The 21,903-nt window shown below is 37.3% G+C and overlaps 1 protein-coding gene across 1 annotated transcript in view; it reads right to left on the bottom strand.

Moving 5' to 3' along the window:
• Nucleotides 3,490-21,903, bottom strand: part of RSPO2 (R-spondin 2) — a 162,117-nt gene continuing 143,703 nt past the window's right edge. Inside the window, 1 exon segment of the mRNA NM_001293141.1 lies at nucleotides 3,490-3,605. Coding sequence (NP_001280070.1) covers nucleotides 3,490-3,605 — 116 coding nt within the window.

Genomic DNA, 21,903 nt, shown 5'->3' with positions numbered 1-21,903 from the left:
CCTTTGTTTTAAAAGATCCAAAGACATATTGCTGTAATTTATGTCAATGAGTGTTCTATGTTTTCCTCTAAGAGTGTTATAGGTTCCTGGTCCTAAATTTAGGTCTTTAATCCATTTTGTGTTGTTTACAGTAATAGAGAATGTGCTAATTTCATTCTTTTACATATAGCTGTCCAGTTTTCCCAGTGCAACTTATTGAAGAGACTGTCTTTTCTCCACTATATGTTCTTGCTTCTTTCTTGTATATTAATTGACCAAAGATGCATGGGTTTATTTCTGGGCTATTTTCATGCCAGTATCATACTGTTTTGATTACTGTAGATTTCTAGTATAGTCTGAAGTCAAAAGCATGATTCCTCCTGTTCTGTTCTTCTTTGTCAAGATTGTTTTGGCTGTTTAGGGTCTTTGTGTTTCCATACAAATTTTAAAGTTATTTGTTCCAGTTCTGTGAAAAATGCCTCTGGTATTTTGATAGGGATTGGAAAGGAAAACGTAAAACTGTCACTTTTTGCAGATGGCATGATAGAAAATTCTAAAGATGCCACCAAAAAACTACTAAAACTCATCAATTCAGTTAAGTTGAAGGATACAAAATTAATATATTAAAATCTGTTGGATTTCTATATACTAACAATGAACTCTCAGACAAATTAAGGAAATAATCCTATTTACCATCACATCAAAAAGAATAAAATACAAAGGAATAAGCCTACCTAAGGAGGTGAAAGACTTGTATTCTGAAAGCTATAAGACACTGATGAAAGACATTTAAGACAGCACAGATGAAAGGATATACTGTGTTCTTGGATTGGAAGAATATTGTTAAAATGACCCTACTACCCAAGGCAATCTACAGATTCAATGCAATCCCAATCAAAATACCACTCAAGCTTCTTAATTGAGAATGTTGTAGGCCCACTTTTACAGATGCTAAACTACTTGAAAGTATTCAGAAGAAAACCAGTTTCATATGTTCTATTTATACACATTGTATGAAGTATAGGAATGGTATAGCTATTTGTGGAAAACCACCAGATCTTCTTTGCATAATTACCCTGAAGCTGTAAATTACACTGTAGTGTGTGTGTCTCTGTTGGTTTGTATATGCTTATAAGTAGGAGGCTTGGAAATTAAGTAGCTGTAATCACTTCCCACAAGAATAAAAGTTTGAGCAAATAATATCCAGACATCAAAAAACAGATTGAAGAGAACTGATGCTTTCATAACTATATTCTGTTTTGTTGATGAGAATTATTTTTTAAATAGCCAAGGACAGGTAATAAATTGTATTGCTTAGTATATGCCACTCTGCTGACCATACTTTAACATTTTACCTAATTGAATCCTTAAAACACAACTCATCCATTTTTTACTTAATTTAGATCTTAAGACACATATTGTTACCTCCATTTTATAGATGAGTAAACTAAGACCTGGGGACATTAAATAATTTGTCTCAGGCTACGGAGTCCAGACTAGAAGAGAGGCAGTGAGTCTCTAAAATCCCCACTCTTAACCACCTATGCTACAGTGCAATTTATATAGCTAAACTAGTGCCTGAGATGTACTTATAAACATAGGGTTTAAAATTTGTCTGCTTTTTTTTAAGGACTATTATTTAAAGGTACAGCTGTTAATGTACTGCCTTTTTTTCCCACCTAAATGGATGTCTCAGGAAAAGAAAATCTCCACAAAAAATAATTTTGAATTTTTTAATGCACAAAAGAACGTCCCAGAGACAGAACTGGTATTGACTTATTAACGATGAAGCACTATATAAAGAAGCCCCCTTCCCAGTTAGTAAATAGGAATATAGTGTAAATAGATGTGAAAGGAGGTGAACACTTTAGGATTAAATGCAAACCCTAAAGTTGTATACAACATTCATATATGGCTTATTATCTCATAGCAATATTATTTTCATAATGATGTATTTGATATTTATACTTACTGGTAAGATGCTTTTTGACTGAGAAGTTAAAACAAAAATGTGCAAGAGGTAGTTTAGCCAATGCAAGGTGAGAAAAAGGCTTTTCCTTGCTTCTGTTTTTTTCCTCAGAAATCTACAACCCTTCCTTTTTGTTTTAATTTTCTTCTGGATCAGCAAGGGAAATAATTTTTCTTTTGGAAAAAAAAAAAAAAAAGCAAATCAAAACCCTTTAAGAACTGCTTCCCCTAAAGTGGACAAGGATGTTTTGGAAACAACTGCTCTGAAAGTTACCTGGGCAGTCTCTACTCAGTCTTGGATATGAGATAAATTCTGGCTCAAAGAAGACCTGTTAAGATCTGACCAGAAGTTGTAGGAATTCATTCTGTTTTCTCCTTAAATACGATGCATGGCCTCATGATGGTAATTTCTACACTGACCCAAGAATATTGATAGGTGTTCTGTCACTGCAAGTCAGGAACTGCTTTAAATAAAAACTCTCTCTATATATTGAAATCTGAAGTTAAAAGTTTGAAAACTTCTCTAGCTGGCCTGTGAAACTGCATGATGAATTCTCCAAATGACTGCAAGTCATTCCTCATGTTTTCAGTTGACTTTATGAGACACATCTAGACTCAAAGGGAGTTTTGGCTTCTGACTGCCAGCTGCATCATGCTTGAACTGTTGAGAGACTTGGGGAAGGTCTATCGATGTTCAAATCCCTTGATACGGGTCATCTGAATCTATGTACAAACTAGCTTATCCTATCCTTATAATGAGAAATAAGCCCACACAAAAAAAGGAACGTTAAGTTTCAAGGGGCAACAAAACATTCATCAATTCACAAAACTAGAACAGTCATTTACCAGACAATGGTTAGGAACCACTAGAAACAAAGTGACATTAATCAGTATTAATCAGGTATGCCTTGTTACACAGAAGAAAGCATAAATATACAGTAAAATGAGAGGTTTATATGTAGCCCCAGCAGAGTATGTACAGATCTGAGCCACTGTGAAGCTGAGCGGGAATTCCTGTAGCAGAGTCCCAGCTAAGAGCAGCTTCCGCGCACAACTGTTGGAAGCTAGCAGATGCTGAGAACGTGTGGTAACACTAAGCAGATACCCACATGCATTTATCCTTGAAAATGCACAACGTGAGAAATAAAGGTCACAAGTGAAATAGCACTTTGCCTGCCAAGCATTGTCCTTCCCATAAATATGCACAAGTCCATTCTCCAGTGGGGGATCTGCAACCTCAGGCCTCCTGCCCCTCCACAGGGCCAGGGCGACTCTCTTGGTGGCACAAAGGGAGCTGAGTTTCAAGCTGTACACTTACTCCTGCCTTCACAGTCTCCAGATGCAAACCAAAGCATAAATAACACAGAGACCATGCTTGTGTCTCCTCCTTTCACAACGTTACTGGGAACAGGGACTGGTCAGAGCAGCACAAATGCCACACACCAGTGTCCAGGAGTGGAGAGTAGCTCTGTGCACTTCTGCAAAAAACACCACCCCACCACCCAAAAAAACCAAAAAAATCCACCCTCTGTGTCTTTTATTTTACTGATTAGCTCTATCTGTAGCTAGGAAGACGCTGTGTTGCTCCTGGGCTCTATCAATCAGCTTCCTCTTCTTCTTCTTGTTCTTTTTCTCCTTTGCCTTTGGAGCTCTCTTCCCTGCAATGGGGGTGGGGGTGGGGGGGAAGGGGGCAAGAAATGAAGACATGTCAGAAAAGGCTCTTTCTCTAGGAAAGAAAACACAAAACATTAAGAGTTTTACACAAAGCCCATCTGGAAAACATCACCTATGGAAAAAGCAGCCTCAAAGAGAAAATTGTTCACATTAATTTTGATGGAATAATAATAATTTACTAAATTGGATATGCTGTCTAAAACAGAGACTGATCTTCCTGTTACAGGGAACTGGCATATTTAAAAAGCTCCCAGCGGCCTGATCAGTCCTGCAAATATCATTCTGCCACAAAAATTCCATTTATCCCCTCCTCCTTTTAACAATGCTACCCTTTACTAGACATCTTTACATCTTTCTACTGCTCCACATGTCATTGGGTCAAAAGAAAATAAGCATCTATCTACAGTAAATATACCAGAAGTTTCAAACTCCCCTCTCCCGGCCCCATGGGAGAATAAAAACTCTAGCTTTTAACATCACTCCCCCAGTGTTCTCCAAAGGCCAATATATGAAATGACATATGTGGAATACTTCTTTATTTTCTATAAAAATTCATGAGGACATCATTTGTTACATGGCTTATGGCTTCTTATACAAATCTCCTAGGCAAGTTGTTTTGAGAGCAAGGAGAATCCTTGACAGTTTCTAAAGAAGTGGTGGTTGAATGTCTCACTACCAGAAAATCCTATTTCTAGTCTTTGCTTTAGCTACTAGGAAGCCCAGCCCACAGCTAAAATAGTTGATGTCTTCCTCCATCAGGAGTTTGGGGATGAAGTTTTCCCCTTGCCTCTGCTGTATTTTACTTCTTCCATCTTGTGGTTATGGTTCATGGTCTTCATAAAGTCTCAACATTTTTTGGCAAGTATGGATACATAGGACCGTGAGAAAAAAAGAGTAAGAACATAGGCATTTGCTTTAGATCCTTTGCCCTCTTTGGGTTCTAAACACATAGGAATCATGGGATTTATAAAAGAGAAAAGAGCTTTGAGGCTCATCTGCATTTGTAGTTTGGCACTGTATACTTTTGGTACAGGAAAGTCCTCCTCACAGTCTAGAAAGAAACCTGTCACCTCTTCCTCCTCCTCTACCTGACCCCACTTCCAATTTTATCATGTATTTCTACAAACTTAAGTTTTCTCTTCCTATGAGGTAGGGCCATTAGACACTGTAGCCATCAGTACCACAGATAGAACATTCTTTTCTTATCCATGCTCTCCATTGTTCCTGCACCTAAGAAATGCAATATCCCAGAGATCCTTTCATTATAGGGACATTGCTGGTCAGCTTTTCAATCCAGACAGTGGAGAAGGTGGCTGATTTTAGAAATGGAAAAGAAATAGGCCAGAGGTTAGATAGATAGACACATGCATGCTCTATAAAACCAAAGTCACATGAGATTAAAGGAGGCCATGAGATTTCTAAAGAAGGGAGGCAGTTCCCATTCCTGCTCTTTCTGATCAAAAAGGATCTGTTTTGTTTGAGGATAGATAACAGTTTCACTTGTTAAGACTCTAGAACATGATTGGTACATAGTCAATTTTCAATAAGTAAAACTTCCCTGTGTAAAACTTTTTATCACAAAAGGTAAAGAAGAATAACTTATTTTTAATAGGACACTACAGTAAAATAATAAGAATACAAGCATGCCCTCATATTAAATTATGAAGGTCCTTGAAGTTAACTTCTGGTTCTCATTAAATTCTGGCATTAAACTTATAATGGCATTTTGCCATCTTTAAACGTAGTTATTCCTACCCAATGAAACTTTACTCCAAGCCACCATTAATCAAAGAAACTGTAAAGTTACAACTATTTAGTAACACCATATCTAATGATGAGACACACTCCTGAGGGAAGAGAGATGACATAAAATATAATAGCATGTTTAAAAAGAAGCTTCAATTATAAAGCTTTATGTAGGTTTTCTTAGTTCTATATTTTCTCTAAAAATAACAGCAAAAAATCCTTAGTTTTAAAAAAATCATTACCATGTAAAAATTCAGTTTATGTTTCATTTTTTTAAAGGCTGGAGTTTCTTCTAGAAGCAAATCAAAATTAAATGAAAAAATGCAAACCTTCCTATATTTTAAAACATGTTAAGATAAAAATATACTGAATATGTTATTTAAAGAAGGCGTTTCACATTCGTTTCAATTCTCCATATAAATTATGTAGTTGAAAGTTAAATGTGCACGAATTTCGGTTGCAGCGAATCTATGCTAAATGACTGTGAACTCATTTTAAGAGAAGGCTAATTTCATGTTATTAATATATTATTCCAATGTAATTGTCGATATCAAGTGGTCTTTTGTGTTTGCTGGCTGGTGTAACATTGTGCGATAGGGGAAGTTAATATTTGCATAAAGCAGTTCATTTCATACTGTGGCAAAAAAAATCGTAAGTGCTTTGGCAAACTTATTTTATACAATCGTATGATTATTCCATTGGCAGTAAGTTATATCGTACTGGTTCCAACTATAGATGTTTTCGGAGACCTTATTAGAGCCTAAAATTCTTCCTCAGAGGTCCCTTTTAAATGATATCTCTGCTATTGGTCATTGCTTGGTTTTGGTTTCAGTCAGCCCCATTTCTCATGTAGGACATAATGCAAATACCAAACAATTAAGATGGTTAGCCAAGATTTGAACATGGATAGTCCTAACTTAACTGAAAATATTTTGTGATCCATACTAGGTTGTTTTGACTTTAAGCCAACTCAAAGGAATAAAATATTAAAACATAAACTACTAACATGTCCAAGACCCTTTCCATATCCTATATTTTCTTCTGAACTCTTATATTTGAAAATGTTAAGGAACTCAAGATTAAAGCTGATAAAAATACATCCTTGTTCTTATCTACATATTTGAAAATAAGTTATACTGGACATGTGAGTATATTACTTTGTTTCTACTTCTTTACGTCTGTGGACATGAGATTAGACTCAGAGAATGACTTCTATGTTTTCAGATTGTTTCACATTATCAAGCACATTCGTCCTGAGCATTTAAAAGCAAATATGATACCAGTCACCCAAAGAATAATTCAACTCATGGATTTAACTTTCTTGTTTTTTAAAAAAAGACTTGTAACATGTACTGCACAAAATGAGTAGAAAAGATTTGAGTTTTATGAAGACTGTCAGCCTTCAGGTATGTCCAACTCTAATGAAAAATTCTGCACTATCTTTATCCTGAGTATTTTAAGAATGCAGTGCCTTAACAAATCACTGGTAGGTAGGCAGTCTTGTAACTGGGATCCCTGGTAACACTTTATGGTTGTGACTCTCAATTTCAACATCTATAGAATGAAGATGCTATAGTTATCTTTCACTAAAGTCATGAAGCATCATGTGAAAAGGCTGTGTTCCTAGGATGAAAAAATGTGTAAAACATCACTAGCGAGACCAGATTATCATCAACATGAACAAAGTTAGAAAGATGCTATCAAAGCCAACTCTCCCCAACATAACGACACTGACTTGCACACATGTGGAAATGGTCCAAGAGGATAACCTATCAACTCTTTCCCACAGAAAGGTGAACAGTTCCTTATGGAAATACTCGCAACATCCAGCTGTAGATTACTGCCATTAGAATCAGAAACAGAATAGATTATTTCGAACCAATATTATCAGGCAGACTCACAAATTACATGAAGCTGTGAAAATACGGACTCCACTGCCAGTTGGACATGAATGCGATTCTTTCATAAGCTCCCCAATTCAAATGATTTTCACTTTTATTAGATTTAAGTAAGAGTTTTTTCATCATTGGAACAATGGTCCTTGTAAGACATAATGGCTGTTCTGGGTTTGCATTGCAATTACTGAGTGTTTTGAGAAAGACTTCCTGATGATAAATACAATGAAAGAACATTCAATAAATTCAGTAGCTGTAACTACAGAAAAAGATAAGAGCTTCTCTCTCATATATATACACGCATAAACATACACACAAGCAAAACTGGACAAAGTAAGCCATATCGTGAAAATTATAATTACCCCTGGTATAGTCGCAACTATTGATGACCAGCCTAATCACCTGAAACCAGCATCAAGTTTAACTAAATTTTAATGATAAGTTTATGATGCTGACTTGAAACCTGGGATTCACTGTATTTATGAAATTCATCATGGAGGCTTAAGAATCACCTCCAATGATCCTGCAAAGCACTAAAACTTGGGACAAGAAGTCTGTGTAACTACTAACTTGATGAATCTTGTCATACTTCAGAGGACGTGCTGGAGGCAGCTTCCACACGTAAAGCCACAAGGACTGAGATGCAGATAATAAATAGTAATTGGCCTATTTCTTTTTCTCATACGGATAGTTTCAGTTTGCCCAAGAATGAGTAGCAACAGAGATTTATTCATTTAAGAGTGACTGATCACTCACTGGAAAAAATGCCAGCCGGTTTCTAAAATATTGGAAAAGCTCATAAAAATAGACAAAACACCTAAATACAATTCATAAAAGAAAAACAGCTCATCAATATAATTAAAGAATCAAATCTCATAATTAAAACTGCCAACTGAGATAGAACTGCAAAGATTCTTAAAAGTGAAAGTTTCTAAAAGTGGGTGAGAATGTGGTGAGGCAGGCAACAGGGATATTTATGAGAATATAAAATCGACACAGCCTTTTTGAAAAGCCATCTGGCAATGTGTACAAAAGCATTAACAATATTCCTAACTTTTGACTCAGATCTAGGAATCTATCCTAGGAAAATAACCTAAAGTTGGACAGAGATTGATGCATAGAGATGTTTACTATCATTCTGGAAAAACAGTAAATTACCTAAAAGCCCTACTACAATTGTTCAGGACCTCTTCTTTTTATGATTATTGAAACTATTATAAAGTCTGCTTTCAGCTATGAAGTATTTTATATTTTAAGGCCATGACAATTAAATTTATTCCCAAGAGTGCTATTATTACATGTCCCTAAAACTTATCGTAAAGGGGTATCAGTAAAAGCTTGTTATTTGGAAGCATTCCTTCTGTGGTGGTAAACAGATTCCTTAGTGGAGAGATAGATCAGAATTGTATCTATGAGATGGCATTCCTATCGTGGCTCAGCAGAAACGAATCTGACTAGTAACCATGAGGATGCAGGTTTTATCCCTGGCTTTGCTCAATGGATTGAGGATCTGGTGTTGCCACGAGCTGTGGTGTAGGTCAGGGACACGGCTTGGATCCCACGTTGCTGTGGCTGTGGTGCTGGCTGGCAGCTACAGCTCAGATTCAATGCCTAGCCTGGGAACTTCGACATGCCCTGAGTGCAGCCCTAAAAAGACAAAAAAAAAAAAAAATGAATCTAAGATATGAAAGCTTAAGAACTGCTAACCTAAATATTAGACATTAAGAACGATTTTGGCTTGCAAAGCTTCTTTTCTCTAGAAAGGAATCCAAGTAGGCAAATATGATGAGCAGAACTGGGTCTACCACTATACACCACATAGCCTAAGATAAAAAGCTCTCCACTTTCCATAATGGCAACAACATATTGATGGTTATTTACCTACATTAGCTAGACAGTCAGAGGAGAGAGTGAGCTAGAATGAGTAAAGCAGATGAATCCATTTGGCTCCTTCTTTATAGTACAAAGTTCCTTAACTGGCATTTTAAGTAACATCTATCTGGTTTTTCAGTAATAGGCTCTTTCCACTGAAAACATTTCACAGTTGTCTTTTTAAAGGACTGGCATACTGTCCACTAGCTGTTTAATGTTAGTGATCAAAATTTTTTTAGAAAAAAAAAATAAGCTAGAGAAAAATCAATAAATTTTAAAGTGTTAAAAAATAACAAGCCACCTACTTAGGAAACTTTACTGGACATCTTGAATTTCAACTCATAACTTGAAAAACTTTCACCTTAGTCATTTCATCTTGATAAAAAAAAAAAAAGAGCACGTGCTTCTAAAATTCCACACACAATCTGGAGGTTAACTTACCAGTTGTCTTATTCATCTTACAAGGCTATTGGTGGAGAGTGACAACCACCCAGAATAAAAAATAGTGGACAAAATGGGCTTCTCTAAACATACAAACATGAAAGTCATTCAGAATTCAGAACACAATATCTTTGTAGATTTATACTAATTTGTAAGCACTAATTCAATAAGCCAATTCTGACTGTGTGTTATTGTTCTTTTATCTGTAAAAGTTTACCATGGTTTTGTTGTAAAAAGAAGAGTACAATTCTTCTCATAAGACATTTTAGTAAGCGTAAGGTCTGTTGCTGGTTTTGCTGAAAGGAAGCCCCATCTGGTTTAAAAATCTTATTTTATGTTCATATTGATGAAGATGAAAAGATAATCCTAAGGATGACCTGAACCTTTATAAATTAAGTGTATCACCACTGAGGTTTCCTGCAAACGGTATTTCAAAATTTCCTCATCATATAGCTCCAAAGAAAATTACTGTTCTTTGGGTATAAAACAAAATTTCTATTCCTGAGCCCCTAACAACTCATTTGAAGCAATAAAAGACCACAGAAAAGTAATATGAATAATATCTGGGTTTGTTCCATACAATATTGGTCACTCAGTTGATTTAAGTTTTTAGAAATCTGGTAACTCAAACATAAAAGGACAAAAATCAGTTTAGACAAGGTTCCATGGATTTAAGATAGGTGAGAATAAACAAAGAGAGGTGGCTTCAAAAGTGGCTAAAGTTCCTTTCATAGCTATTTTAGGATCACTCTATAAAAGACAAAGAGTTTCAGGGTAGTCAAGATAAAATAATCCTGTCCAAAACTTCGTGTGAAAAAAATATATAACTCTACCACAAGGGGGCAATAATTCACTTTATTGTAAGATTTTCTCTGGTTTAAATATGTATGTATACAGGAGAGCTTTTAGGCTCTAACTTTTTACTTTCTTTTAACCCCAACTGGAAGTATTCTTTTTTCTTTTCTTTTTAGCCAAAGCTAAAGCAGACTGTAGTGGACTAAAGAATAGATAGCAAGACCCAAATGCAGCATAAGGAAAAATATAATTACTTTTCTATTAAAAAGATGTTTGAAGGTAAGGAGGGCTAATGAGAAAAGAAAGTTAAATTAAGATGAATATGCTATTTGAACAGTGATTTAGGGGTAAAAGGCATTATTCAGGTTCCTATTTTCATACAGGAAAGTTAACCTAAACAACTATAAAGAACAGGCCTTTTTTTCCTTAGGTCTTTTATCTAAAAGAAGGGAGTTAAAAGAAGAACTAATGATGATCTTCGTATCTTCTGGTCCAGAGAGTGCACATAAATTTATTATTAAGTACAAAAGCTGATTGTTGGGTGGTGATTCACGACCAAGGCTTCTGATCACATTGGCTTCCCAGCCAGTGGACCACACTGGGGAGGGTGAAGAGACAGCAAGTATACCTGACATTACTACCCTCTGCTCTGGTCCAACCCTGCTAAGTGCTTTAGATAAGAAGCAAGCAAGGCACAGAAAACCAGAGTGACCTATCCAAGTTCCTACAGCTAATAAACAGCAGAGTCAATGTGGAACCAGGTTTCAATACTTCTCTCATATAATTTTACAACTGTTAAAGTCCCTGGATAAGGACACAATGATAGTTATTTTTCAAGAAAAGCAGAAAAGCATTAGAAAACAACAAATATTACTCCAACAGAGTTCTATGAGAGATTTCCATGACCTCATCATAACTAAAAATGCTTATAAACTGTCAAGTATGGCATACATGACAACGTATCTCTAACTTCTACTTTCTGTAAATTTACATGGCTTGATCCGTGGCTTATTCTTTTTCTTACCTTTTATCAAGATGCAATCTATAGTTTCTTGGTGGGGTAAGTGGATTGGTAGACAGTCCTGCTATGTACCGTGCACTGTGGACCATACACATTGTTATGTCATGAATATCATCAAAAAATTTAAGTACTCAAATCATTCTGCCAGAATGTCATACAGCTATGCACCCTAAATATACTCAAAATAAATAAAATTTGAGAAAAACATCAGGCTCATTTGGCATTCTTAAATTAAGTCAGAAAAACATCATGTTTTGCAGAGAAAGTGATACTACTGATTTCATTTGATTAGGAGCAATAGGATAACCAGAGAAGAATTTCAAGTCCCTCCAAAGCTGACCTCATAGTATATCAGAAGGTACCTTTTAAGATAATTCCATTTGAATAAGATGATTTAATCCCTTCTTCTTGGTCTTCAATCAATAACCATTAACTAAATGAAAAAAAAAAGAAGTCCAAGAAATGATGTTTAGGCCTATTATTATATGGCAAGCATTTATTTAATTTGGATTCAACACAATTTCTTGGGACTTGAAGACATACTACAATGAAAAGAAAGTAAGGAAGGTTTCTACAGGATGGTGATGTCAGAATATGGGTTATCAGGCCAGCCGTGGCTCACCTGAGTGGCAGGCCTTACATGAGGACGGTCAGCACAGGGTTACATGAGGGGAGGCAGAGGCTGGGTCAGGAGCCGCGGCAACATGAGGGGATGAATGTTCATCTTCCTCAAATGCATCCTCTCTCTGCCCTTGCAGCCCTTTGAACCTCCCTCACTAAGAAAGGCACCACCTTTTGCTCCAATTGTATGTGTGCTTATATTTCCTGGCTCCTAGTTTGTGAATAATTACAAATAGCTACAATTTAATGCCAATGTGTGCCACCGAGTACTGGTTAGAGTCTTACTAAAAATCAAGTTACAGATACTCACTCAAACTTATTTCTAAACTGATAATAACAATGGCACCCACCTCAGTACTGCTGTAAAATAAACATGTGTCAAGTGTCAGATACTCTCCCTGGCACATCCATGCGAAATAAATGACAGCATTACATGAGGCACCTCATGTGTATTATTTCTAGTCCTTATGACAGCCCGCGAGGTAAGCATTATTTTCACTTTGCCGATGAGGAAATAGGTTTAGAGAAGTTAAGTGAATAGCTCAGAATCACATAGCTCGTCGGTGATTCAAACCAACATCTGGCAGATCCTAAAACTTGTACTCTTTCCACTGTACTCTTTGGATCCCTGGTGCCCAGCAAAACATCTTTGATCTCATAATCATTTAAATGGCTGCTGAACAAACTAATCAGTAAATACTAGGCTGAAGAAAGCCATCAGCTTCCCCACCCAGGCCCCCCACTACATCAGCCTTCTCTTGGGCCACATTGGCTCCCCAGTGGGCCTGGCCTACCACTTCTATTTCTCATAGTAGTTATCCTCTGGGGTCAAAGGCTCAGGTTCCTGGGGATAAGCAACAGAGTTAACATTTTCATGTCAGTAGCAACAGTGCACCCATGGAAAATCTCAAGGGAAGAAGACATAGGATGTCTCTTTTTCAGCTGGGAGTTGGAGGAAGTTTAGACTTGTGGTTCCAAAAGCTAGTTCACGGGCCAGAGATGGTAGAATCTCTGGGGAGATTATTATTATTTTTTGTCTTTTCGCCTTTTCTAGGGCTGCTCCTGCGGCATATGGAGGTTCCCAGGCTAGGAGTCGAATTGGAGCTATAGCTGCTGGCCTACACCAGAGCCACAGCAACGCTGGATCAGAGTCGCATCTGCGACCTACACCACAGCTCACGGCAATGCCGGATCCTTAACCCACTGAGCAAGGGCAGGGAGCGAACCCACAACCTCATGGTTGCTAGTCAGATTCATTAACCACTGAGCCACAATGGGCACTCCTGAGATTTTTTTTTTTTTTTAAATATAAGTTTCATTGCCATATACGAACTCCTGAATGAAACACCTTCGGGAGGGAAAATCAAACATCCTACTGTTTAATAAGTTTGCTTAACCTCAGCTGAAAACAGTATTTCACTCTCCAGAAAAAGTGCAGACTGTTAAATATATAAACTGAAATCAAAGGAAACTACCACACATAATACACACACACACACACACATATATGTATATGTACATATATGGGTATATACACACACATAAGAAGTATCTGTAGTATTTCGCAAGCATTGCTTATGTCATTCTTATATCACTATGTTCTAATCAGTTTTATTTGAAAGGTCTTAAAAATGAGAAATGAAAAGTTTACATGTAACATGAAAAAATTTAAAATGTAATAGAAATAATTGAGAATAAACCATCACTGAATCCAACATCCCAGAGGAGACATGCATTCCAAACTACTATAATTTCAGTAAAGACATCGCCTGGAGTTTGATAAGAAAATTATATAAAGGAATATCAGTGAGCTCTTACTGTGTTATAAAATACCTGCTTCTCACAATCTTAGCAGGGCAGGTTCTAGGACTTGTGCTGAAACTTGACCTAAAACCATCAATGTGAAAATAGTTAAAAAGGGACTTTGAGGAAAAACTACAGAGAATGTTTTGCCAAGAAACAAAAAAGATATCAATGCTCACAGGATATGTGAAAAATTGTCTTTTAAAATAGAACTGTTTTCTACCTTTCACTATGTTGCTAATCAAAAAATAGATAAAATTATAGCTACAAAGATATAACACAACCATAAGAACGCCTCTATCTATTAGGGAAGTTAGAGACTGAGTTACTGAGAACAGATGTGAAAAGCTTTTTTTGTTTTACTACTTTTCAAAAAGTTGGAAACTATTTCTCTGACAGTAGCTTAACTAGAACTCAGTCGGAAGACAAGGAATGAATTAAGAAACTTCTGGCAATTGCTTCCAGTCAGTTTGATTCTAATACAAAATAGAAAAGAAAGTGTGGGTGATAAATATTAAAGAAGATTAAAATGTATACTTTGATACTTTCTTGAAGTAATAAACATGTTTTGAATTTTTTATTTTTATTTTATTTTTTTGCTTTTTAGTGCTGCACCTGTGGCATATGGAAGTTCCCAGGCTAGGGGTTGAATTGGAGCGACAGCTGCTGGCCTACACCACAGCCACAGCAAGGCGGGATTTGAACCGTGTCTGCAGCCTACAGCACAGCTCACAGCAATGCTGGATTCCCAATCCACTGAGCAAGGCCAGGGATTGAACCTGCATCCTCATGGATCCTAGTTGGATTCATTTCCACTGCACTACAATGGGAACTCCCTGGAATAATAAACATTTTTAACTGCCTTAATGTTTCCAAGTCTTCTTATGGGAAAATGTAAAGTTCTATCCAAATAGTGCTATCTAAATATTTTGTTAAAAACTAAATTGATTCTGGAGTTCCCGTCATGGCTCAGTGGTTAACGAATCCGACTAGGAACCATGAGGTTGCAGGTTCGATCCCTGCCCTTGCTCAGTGGGTTAAGGATCTGGTGTTTCCGTGAGCTGTGAGGTTGCAGATGCGGCTTGGATCCTGCATTGCTGTGGCTCTGGCGTAGGCTGGCGGCTCCAGCTCCGATTCGACCTGGGAACCTCCATATGCCGAGAGAGCATGAAATGGCAAAAAAAAAAAAAAAAACTAAATTGATTCTAACATAAATCAAGTCTTTCTTTGAAGACAACTGCAGATGTGTTTCAATGACTATTGAATCTTAAATTCTGGGTCACAGAAGGTATCAGTGGGCACGAAGTAGGCTATTTTAAAAAGTACTGGGGATAGGGTCTCTGAGGGTGTGTGTGCATACAAGTGCATGCGTATCCAAAATATATCTCCCGCTATAGACTATATCTGGGCATATTAGTTGAGAGGACAGTTTACTTTCACGTAAATATACCTGTGTTATCTTCCAGCATGAGATTATATTTTTAGGATTATGACCAACGAATTACAAGTTTCTTTTCAATTAAGACTAAGAAATCCTGGGGAATTAAAAATTATAAACTCAAGAAGAGTTGCAACATTCCTACAGTAAAAGTTTATGGCTTGCAGTCATAACTAATCAATGCTATTTTTCCGGCTCTGACAAAGAACATTTTGCACTGAATACAGCAAAGTTTCTTTAAGGGTCCAGTTTTTATGCCTCAAAATACAGAAAATGATCCCTATTAACTAATTAGGCAGAGCATGATTTCAGAGCTCTCTTCTAGTTCCTGTATTTATAAATAGAATATGGAAACAACCAAAAATCTAGACAAAAGGCAGTTGTGTGGTGAGAGGGAGGAAGGAAAGAAGAGGAGAGAGAGAGAGAAATTATTATTACAGCTACCACTCAAATAAAAGTTGGCCTAGGGGACCATTTTATAAATCCTCATTAGAAATCAATCACTGGTGTCACCCAAATGACAAGTAAACATTTTAGTCATGACAGGATATGATTTTTTGAAGTCTTATTGTACTTGTTAGACCTTATAAGTTGTTATAAAGGTCACTTTGCCATAGGTCCTACCCTAAGGATTTCCATTATAGAAATGCCAATAAAAGTAATTCATAAAGAGGTTCTAAGCACTTGATCCTTTATGGAAATCTGCAGAGGAGATGTTACAAAAAAAAATGGCAACATTTGAGTTATATGCCATTTTGTTCTAAGCATTAAAGTTAAGGCAAAAAGGCATATAATGACTACTGTAACTAGCACTGTATTGCACACTGAAAATTTGCTAGATTTCAGGTGCTCCTAGCAAATAGGTGTTTCTCATGGATGTGAGAAGATATGTAAATTAACCAGACTGCACTAACCATTTCACTGTGTGTATGTCTATCAAATTATCATTTGTACGCATTAAATATATACAATTTTTATTTCAAAATTAAAAGAAAATGACCATTTGATTTGGTCGTTAGGATGTCATCGGCGATCTTAAAGGCAGGAGTTCAGTAAAGCTGAATGCAGGAACCAGGAGTAAGTCAGAGATGAGGGAGTGAAGGCTCCACTAAAGATCACTGTTCCTAGAGAGATGGAAGGGGCTAGCAAGGGGTTCCTTAGGATGGGGAAATCTGAGACGGAATCTGAGGTGGAAGAAGAGAAGCATATAGAGCATGGGAGATGGTTTCTGCTATAGTGAAAATATGTCTAGCCACATTCACATCATCAAAGGAACAAAGAAAATGCAAAGAGAAAGGATTCTCTTAAGGCAAAACCATATGAGCTACTTATCTGTAATATTAGATTAGAACAATCTAAACTATTTCATTCCCATGTAACTCTGAATTTCCATGCATCTGGAGTGCATGGAAATCCAGAAGCCATGGACATGTTTAACAACCTTCCTTGAGTCCTAATTCCTTCCTCATGCTGTCATTCCTAGACCTCTTTACATGAGAAAACCTAAAAATTAATGCTTTTTTCAGCAGGAAAAAAAATTAATAAATGTATTCTCTGTGCCAAACTGTGATGATAATAAGTAAACAAAGTAAAAAGAAAACATTTGACCATATAAATCCTTTTCCAAATCCATTCTGCATTACTCTACTAATTGCACATTACACAGGTTGAGTGCCCTGCTCAAACACTGGCTTTTCCACTGAGTAATAAGTATTACCTAATGCCAGCAAAATTTTGTTTTCTAGATAGAAATTAGATCAGTTCCCATTAAGGGTTAACTGAATGCATAATGTTATGCAGGAAAAGCATTCTTTATTATTATTAAAGTATAGTTGATTTACAACGTTTCGTTAAGTTCTGTTATACAACCAAGTGACCCAATCACACACATTTCCCTGTGCTATACAGTAGGTTCCCATTTTCCATCCATTCCAAATATAACAGTTTGCATCCCCCAAATCCCCAAAATGCCCATCCATCCTACTTCCTCCCCCTTCCCTCCTGCCCCACCTGGGAACTCCTGTCTGCTCTTCTTGGCCATGATCTGTTTCTGTCTTTTGTTTGTTATTTTTAGATAGGATCGTCTGTTCCATATTTTAGATTCCACAAATAAGTGATATCATAAGGGATTTGTCTTTTTGTTTCTGGCATACTTCACTTAGTATGAGAGTCTTGAGATCCATCCATGTTGCTGCAAATGGCATTAGTTTGTTCTTTTATGGCCGAGTAATATTCCATTGTATATATGTACCACATCTTCTTAATCCATTCATCTTTTGATGGACAGTTAGGTTTCCATGTCTTGGCTATTGTGAATAGTGCTGCAATGAACATACAGGTGCATGTATGTTTTTTAATGAAAGTTTTGTTGGGATATATGCCCAGCAGTGGAACTGTTGGATCATATGGTAGCTCTATATTTAGTTTCCTGAGGTACCTCTATACTGTTTTCCATAGTGATTGTACCAACTTATATTCCCACTAATGTAGAGGAGACTACCTTTTTCTCCAATGGCTACACAGGTGAATTCTATCAAACATTCAGAAAAGAGTTAACACCTATTCTTCTGAAACTTTCAAAAAATAGCAGAGGGAGGAACACTCCCAAGCTCATTCTATGAGGCCACCATCACCCTGACACCAAAACCAGACAAAGACACCACAAAAAAAAGAAAATTAAAGACCAATATCACTGATGAACATGGATGCAAAAATCTTCAACAAAATACAAGCAAACCTAATATAAATATATATTAAAAGGATCATATACCATGATCAAGTAGGATTTACCCCAGGGATGCAAGGATTCTTAAATATCCACAAATCTATCCATGTGATATACCACATTAACAAAGTGAATAATAAAAACCATATGATCATCTCAATATATGCAGAAAAGGCTTTTGACAAAATTCAACATCCGTTTCTGATAAAAACTCTTCATAGAGTGGGGATAGAGGGAACCTACCTCAACATAATAAAAAACATATATGAAAAACCCACAGCTAACATCATTCTCAATGGTAAACAATTGAAAACATTCCCACTAATATCAAGAACAAGACAAGGAATGTCCACTTTCACCACTATTATTCAACATAGTTTTGGAAGTCCTAGCCATAGCAATTAGAGAAGAAAAAGAAATAAAAGGAATCCAAGTTGGAAAATAAGTAAAACTATCACTATTACTATAGTTACTTAGAAAAACCTAGATACTATACTATATTTATAAAGCCCTAAATACAGCACCAGAAAACAATTAGAACTCATCAATGAATCTGACAAAGTTGCAGGCTATAAAATTAATACACAGAAATCAATTGCATTTCTCTATACTAATAACAAAAGAGCAGAAATAGAAATCAGAGAAACTATCCCATTTACAATCACATCAAAAAGGAAAAGTATTCTTTACCAACTGTTACTCCATGGGAATTTTACATACTATCAGCTACAATTGGTATACACTCATGTATGTATCTACTCAAAATAAGCACAGTAAGTTAAAATAAGTAGGTGAAAAGAATAATGAAGTGTTTACATATATGTCTGGTTTAAGGGTAAAGCTACACAACCCTTCTAAAAGTAGCTTTTCTCCTGTGTTTACTTATAGGAATTTTATAGTTTCAGGTCTTACATTTCAGTCTTTAATCCATGTTCAGTTAATTTTTGGTGATGTAAGATAAAGGCTCAAATTCATTCTCTTGCATGTGGGTAGTTTCCCTAAAGACATTTATTGAAGATACTATCCTTTCCCCATTAGGTATTCTTGGCTTGTCAATTATTAGTTGATTATATATGTGTGGCTTTATTTATGGGCTCTCTATCCTGTTCCACAGATCTGTGTGCCAATGTTTATGCTAGTACCATACTGTTTTGATTACTGTAGATTTGTAATACAGTTTGAAACCAAAAAGTTTGATGCCTCCAGTTTTGTTCTTTCCCAACATTTATTTGCTATTCAGGGTCTTCTGTGGTTCCATACAAATTTTAGGGTTTTTCTATTTTTGTGACAAATACCACTGTAATTTTTCATAGAGACTGCATTGCATCTATAGATGAACATTTTAACAACATAACTCTTCTGATCCCTGAATATGGGGTGTCTTTCCATTTATTTGTGTCTTCTTCAATTTCCTTCATAGTATCATGTTTTTGGTGCATAGATCATTCGTGCACCATGGTTAAATTTTTTTTTTTTTTTTTTACTGTTTCTGATGCTATTATAAATTGGATTTTTTTTCCAATAGGTCATTGTTAGTGTATAGAAATACAACTGATTTTTTATGTTGATCCTGTATCCTGAAACTTTACTAATTTTTTTGTAAGGTGCAATGGTTTTTTGGTGGAATTTTATAAATTTTATATAAACGAAATCATTCCATCAGCAAACAGAGCCAGTTTTACTTCTTCCATTCCAGTTTGGACGCTTTTATTTCTTTTCCTTGCCTAACTGCCCTGTCTAGGAATTACAGTAATATGTTGAACAGGAGTGGTGAGAGCAGGCAACCTCTCAATAACTGCATGGTCTTTGGTGAATGCTGCAGGGGGAAGAATGTCTTTAGAGGCTGCAAGGGGTTGGGGTTCTCAGAGGTGACTCCCAGCTCAGAGGCTGGGGAACAAAACAGGCAGCAGTAGTAGCTGGAGCCAGTGGTGTGTACATGTTCGGCTGCAGGAAGCCAGCTGCAGTACCTGGGTCGTGGCAGGGGCTAGTTGCAAACACACACACAGTAGTGGGAACCAGGGCAGAGAGCAAGAGCTAAGGACAACTGCAGGTAAACTGGCAGCTCTGAGGGTCCTGGCTATCAGTGTGCACTGATTCTGGTCTCTGGTGTACCAGAGGTACAGTGGAGGCTGGTGTCAGGATTCAGGGTGGAAACATGTGGTATAAAGCTGGAGGGGCTGGCTGGAGGTGAGCACAGGGCTACAGGCCAGGGATAGGAGAAAGGGCTAGATCCAGATCCACAAGAACCTGTAGGGGCCCTGGTGTCAGAGTAGCCTTCTGTGGCTGCCCGGTCTGTCCATGGCCATGCACAAAGCAGTGGAGGCCAGTGACGGAAGTTGGGCCAGAGGCATACAGGTGTGCAGCTGGAAAGAATAGCTGTAGATGTGCCCATTGGTGCAGACCAGTGACAGCAGACAGGCCCAGATCCAAGACCACAAGCAGCTGTGGAGGCCCCAGCCATCAGCATTCACTTCCATGACCGTAAGGCCTTGTCATGAGTGCACACCTGGCAGTGGAGGCTGATGATGGGCATGAGACAAGCAATGCAGGTGTACAGGTGGCGGGGCTAGCCTGGAGAGTGCACATAGCAGTGAGGTCAACTTGGGATGGGGGTGGGGTCTGGGGTCGTGTCTGGCACTCATATGGCCACAGAGGATCCTGGGGTTGAGCTGGAGGTGGGGGCAGGCAGCGGGGAGAGACTCAGGAGGCTGGTGTCAGCATACACAAATAGCTAGGGCCGAAAACCCAGTGAAATCTGCGTGGCTGTGCTGTCCGCTTGGTTTCTTCAGTAGTGAAAGCTGCTGTTTTCATCTGCAGGACTGGTCACAGGGAACAGTAGTTTCTTCCACTGTGCATTTGATTCTGGTAGCCCTGCTTTTCTTCTTTCTTCCCAGTCTTCTTTAGATATCTCACCTTTGCTGGTCTCTAGTGGGGGCGACTGAAGTGGGTCCTCAGTACCCCAGCAAGTTGGGGAAGCTGGTCACTCCACTCTTCCTTTCCCTGTAAGGGGACTCCTTCCAGCTGGGTAGTTTCCCTAGGTGCCGAGGATGCAGTCTTGGGAGGTAGCATGATGAAGGCAAAGTGAAACTTCTTCCTTCTCTTTCTGTGTGGTTCTTTCTCAGGTTTTTTTGTTCTAGGGGTTGTTGAAGTTCCTGAAGTGGAACTTAAGGAATCTGAGATCTCCCAGGGCTGTTTGTGGATAGTTATCTAATTTTTTTTTTTTTCTGGCCGCACCCATAGCATGCAGAAGTTCCCAGGCCAGGGATCAAACCTGCGCCACAGCAGTAACAATGCTGGATCCTTAACCCGCTGTGCCACCAGGGAACTCGTGAAAACTATCTAATTATTGATTTTTGTGAAGGGATGGAGGCTGGGGGTCTCCTGCTCTGTCGTCTTGGTGAAGTCACTGATAACTTCTTTATAAAGTGAATGGTAGGATACCGGGATGATTTTATCATTGTTCTTTAAACTGAACATGTATGTATACATTACATGTACTTTTTAGTGGGTGAAATATTTCTTTTAAAAAATAAAAAATCACTGCAAAATATCACCCCTAAAATAGGAAAACAATTAATTCCTGGAAATAACTGTTGTTAAGCAAAGGGATGTGTGTTTGTGTGTATTATATATAATACAAATTTTATATGCATATATTCTTTAAAGCAAAGCATTACTATATTATAAATGCTAATCAAGTACCTCATTTCCTTTTTGCAGTTTTTTCAAGAAATGAATACACTGCCATTATACCCTATAATTGTTGTATCTTTCTGTGCTTTCGCTACAGGAATCCTTATTATCAAATCCAATCCCTGCCTGAAAACATGCTGGATGGCAAATTTTTGAGTAGTGAGGGCCTGTCTTCCATTTTTGACATGAAAAAAATATTTCCAGTTTACAAAATATCCCAACAAATTCCCCA

Source organism: Sus scrofa, chromosome 4, assembly GCF_000003025.6.
Source record: "Sus scrofa isolate TJ Tabasco breed Duroc chromosome 4, Sscrofa11.1, whole genome shotgun sequence".
Classification (NCBI taxonomy): domain Eukaryota; kingdom Metazoa; phylum Chordata; class Mammalia; order Artiodactyla; family Suidae; genus Sus; species Sus scrofa.
This window is presented reverse-complemented; position numbering and strand designations above follow the sequence as displayed.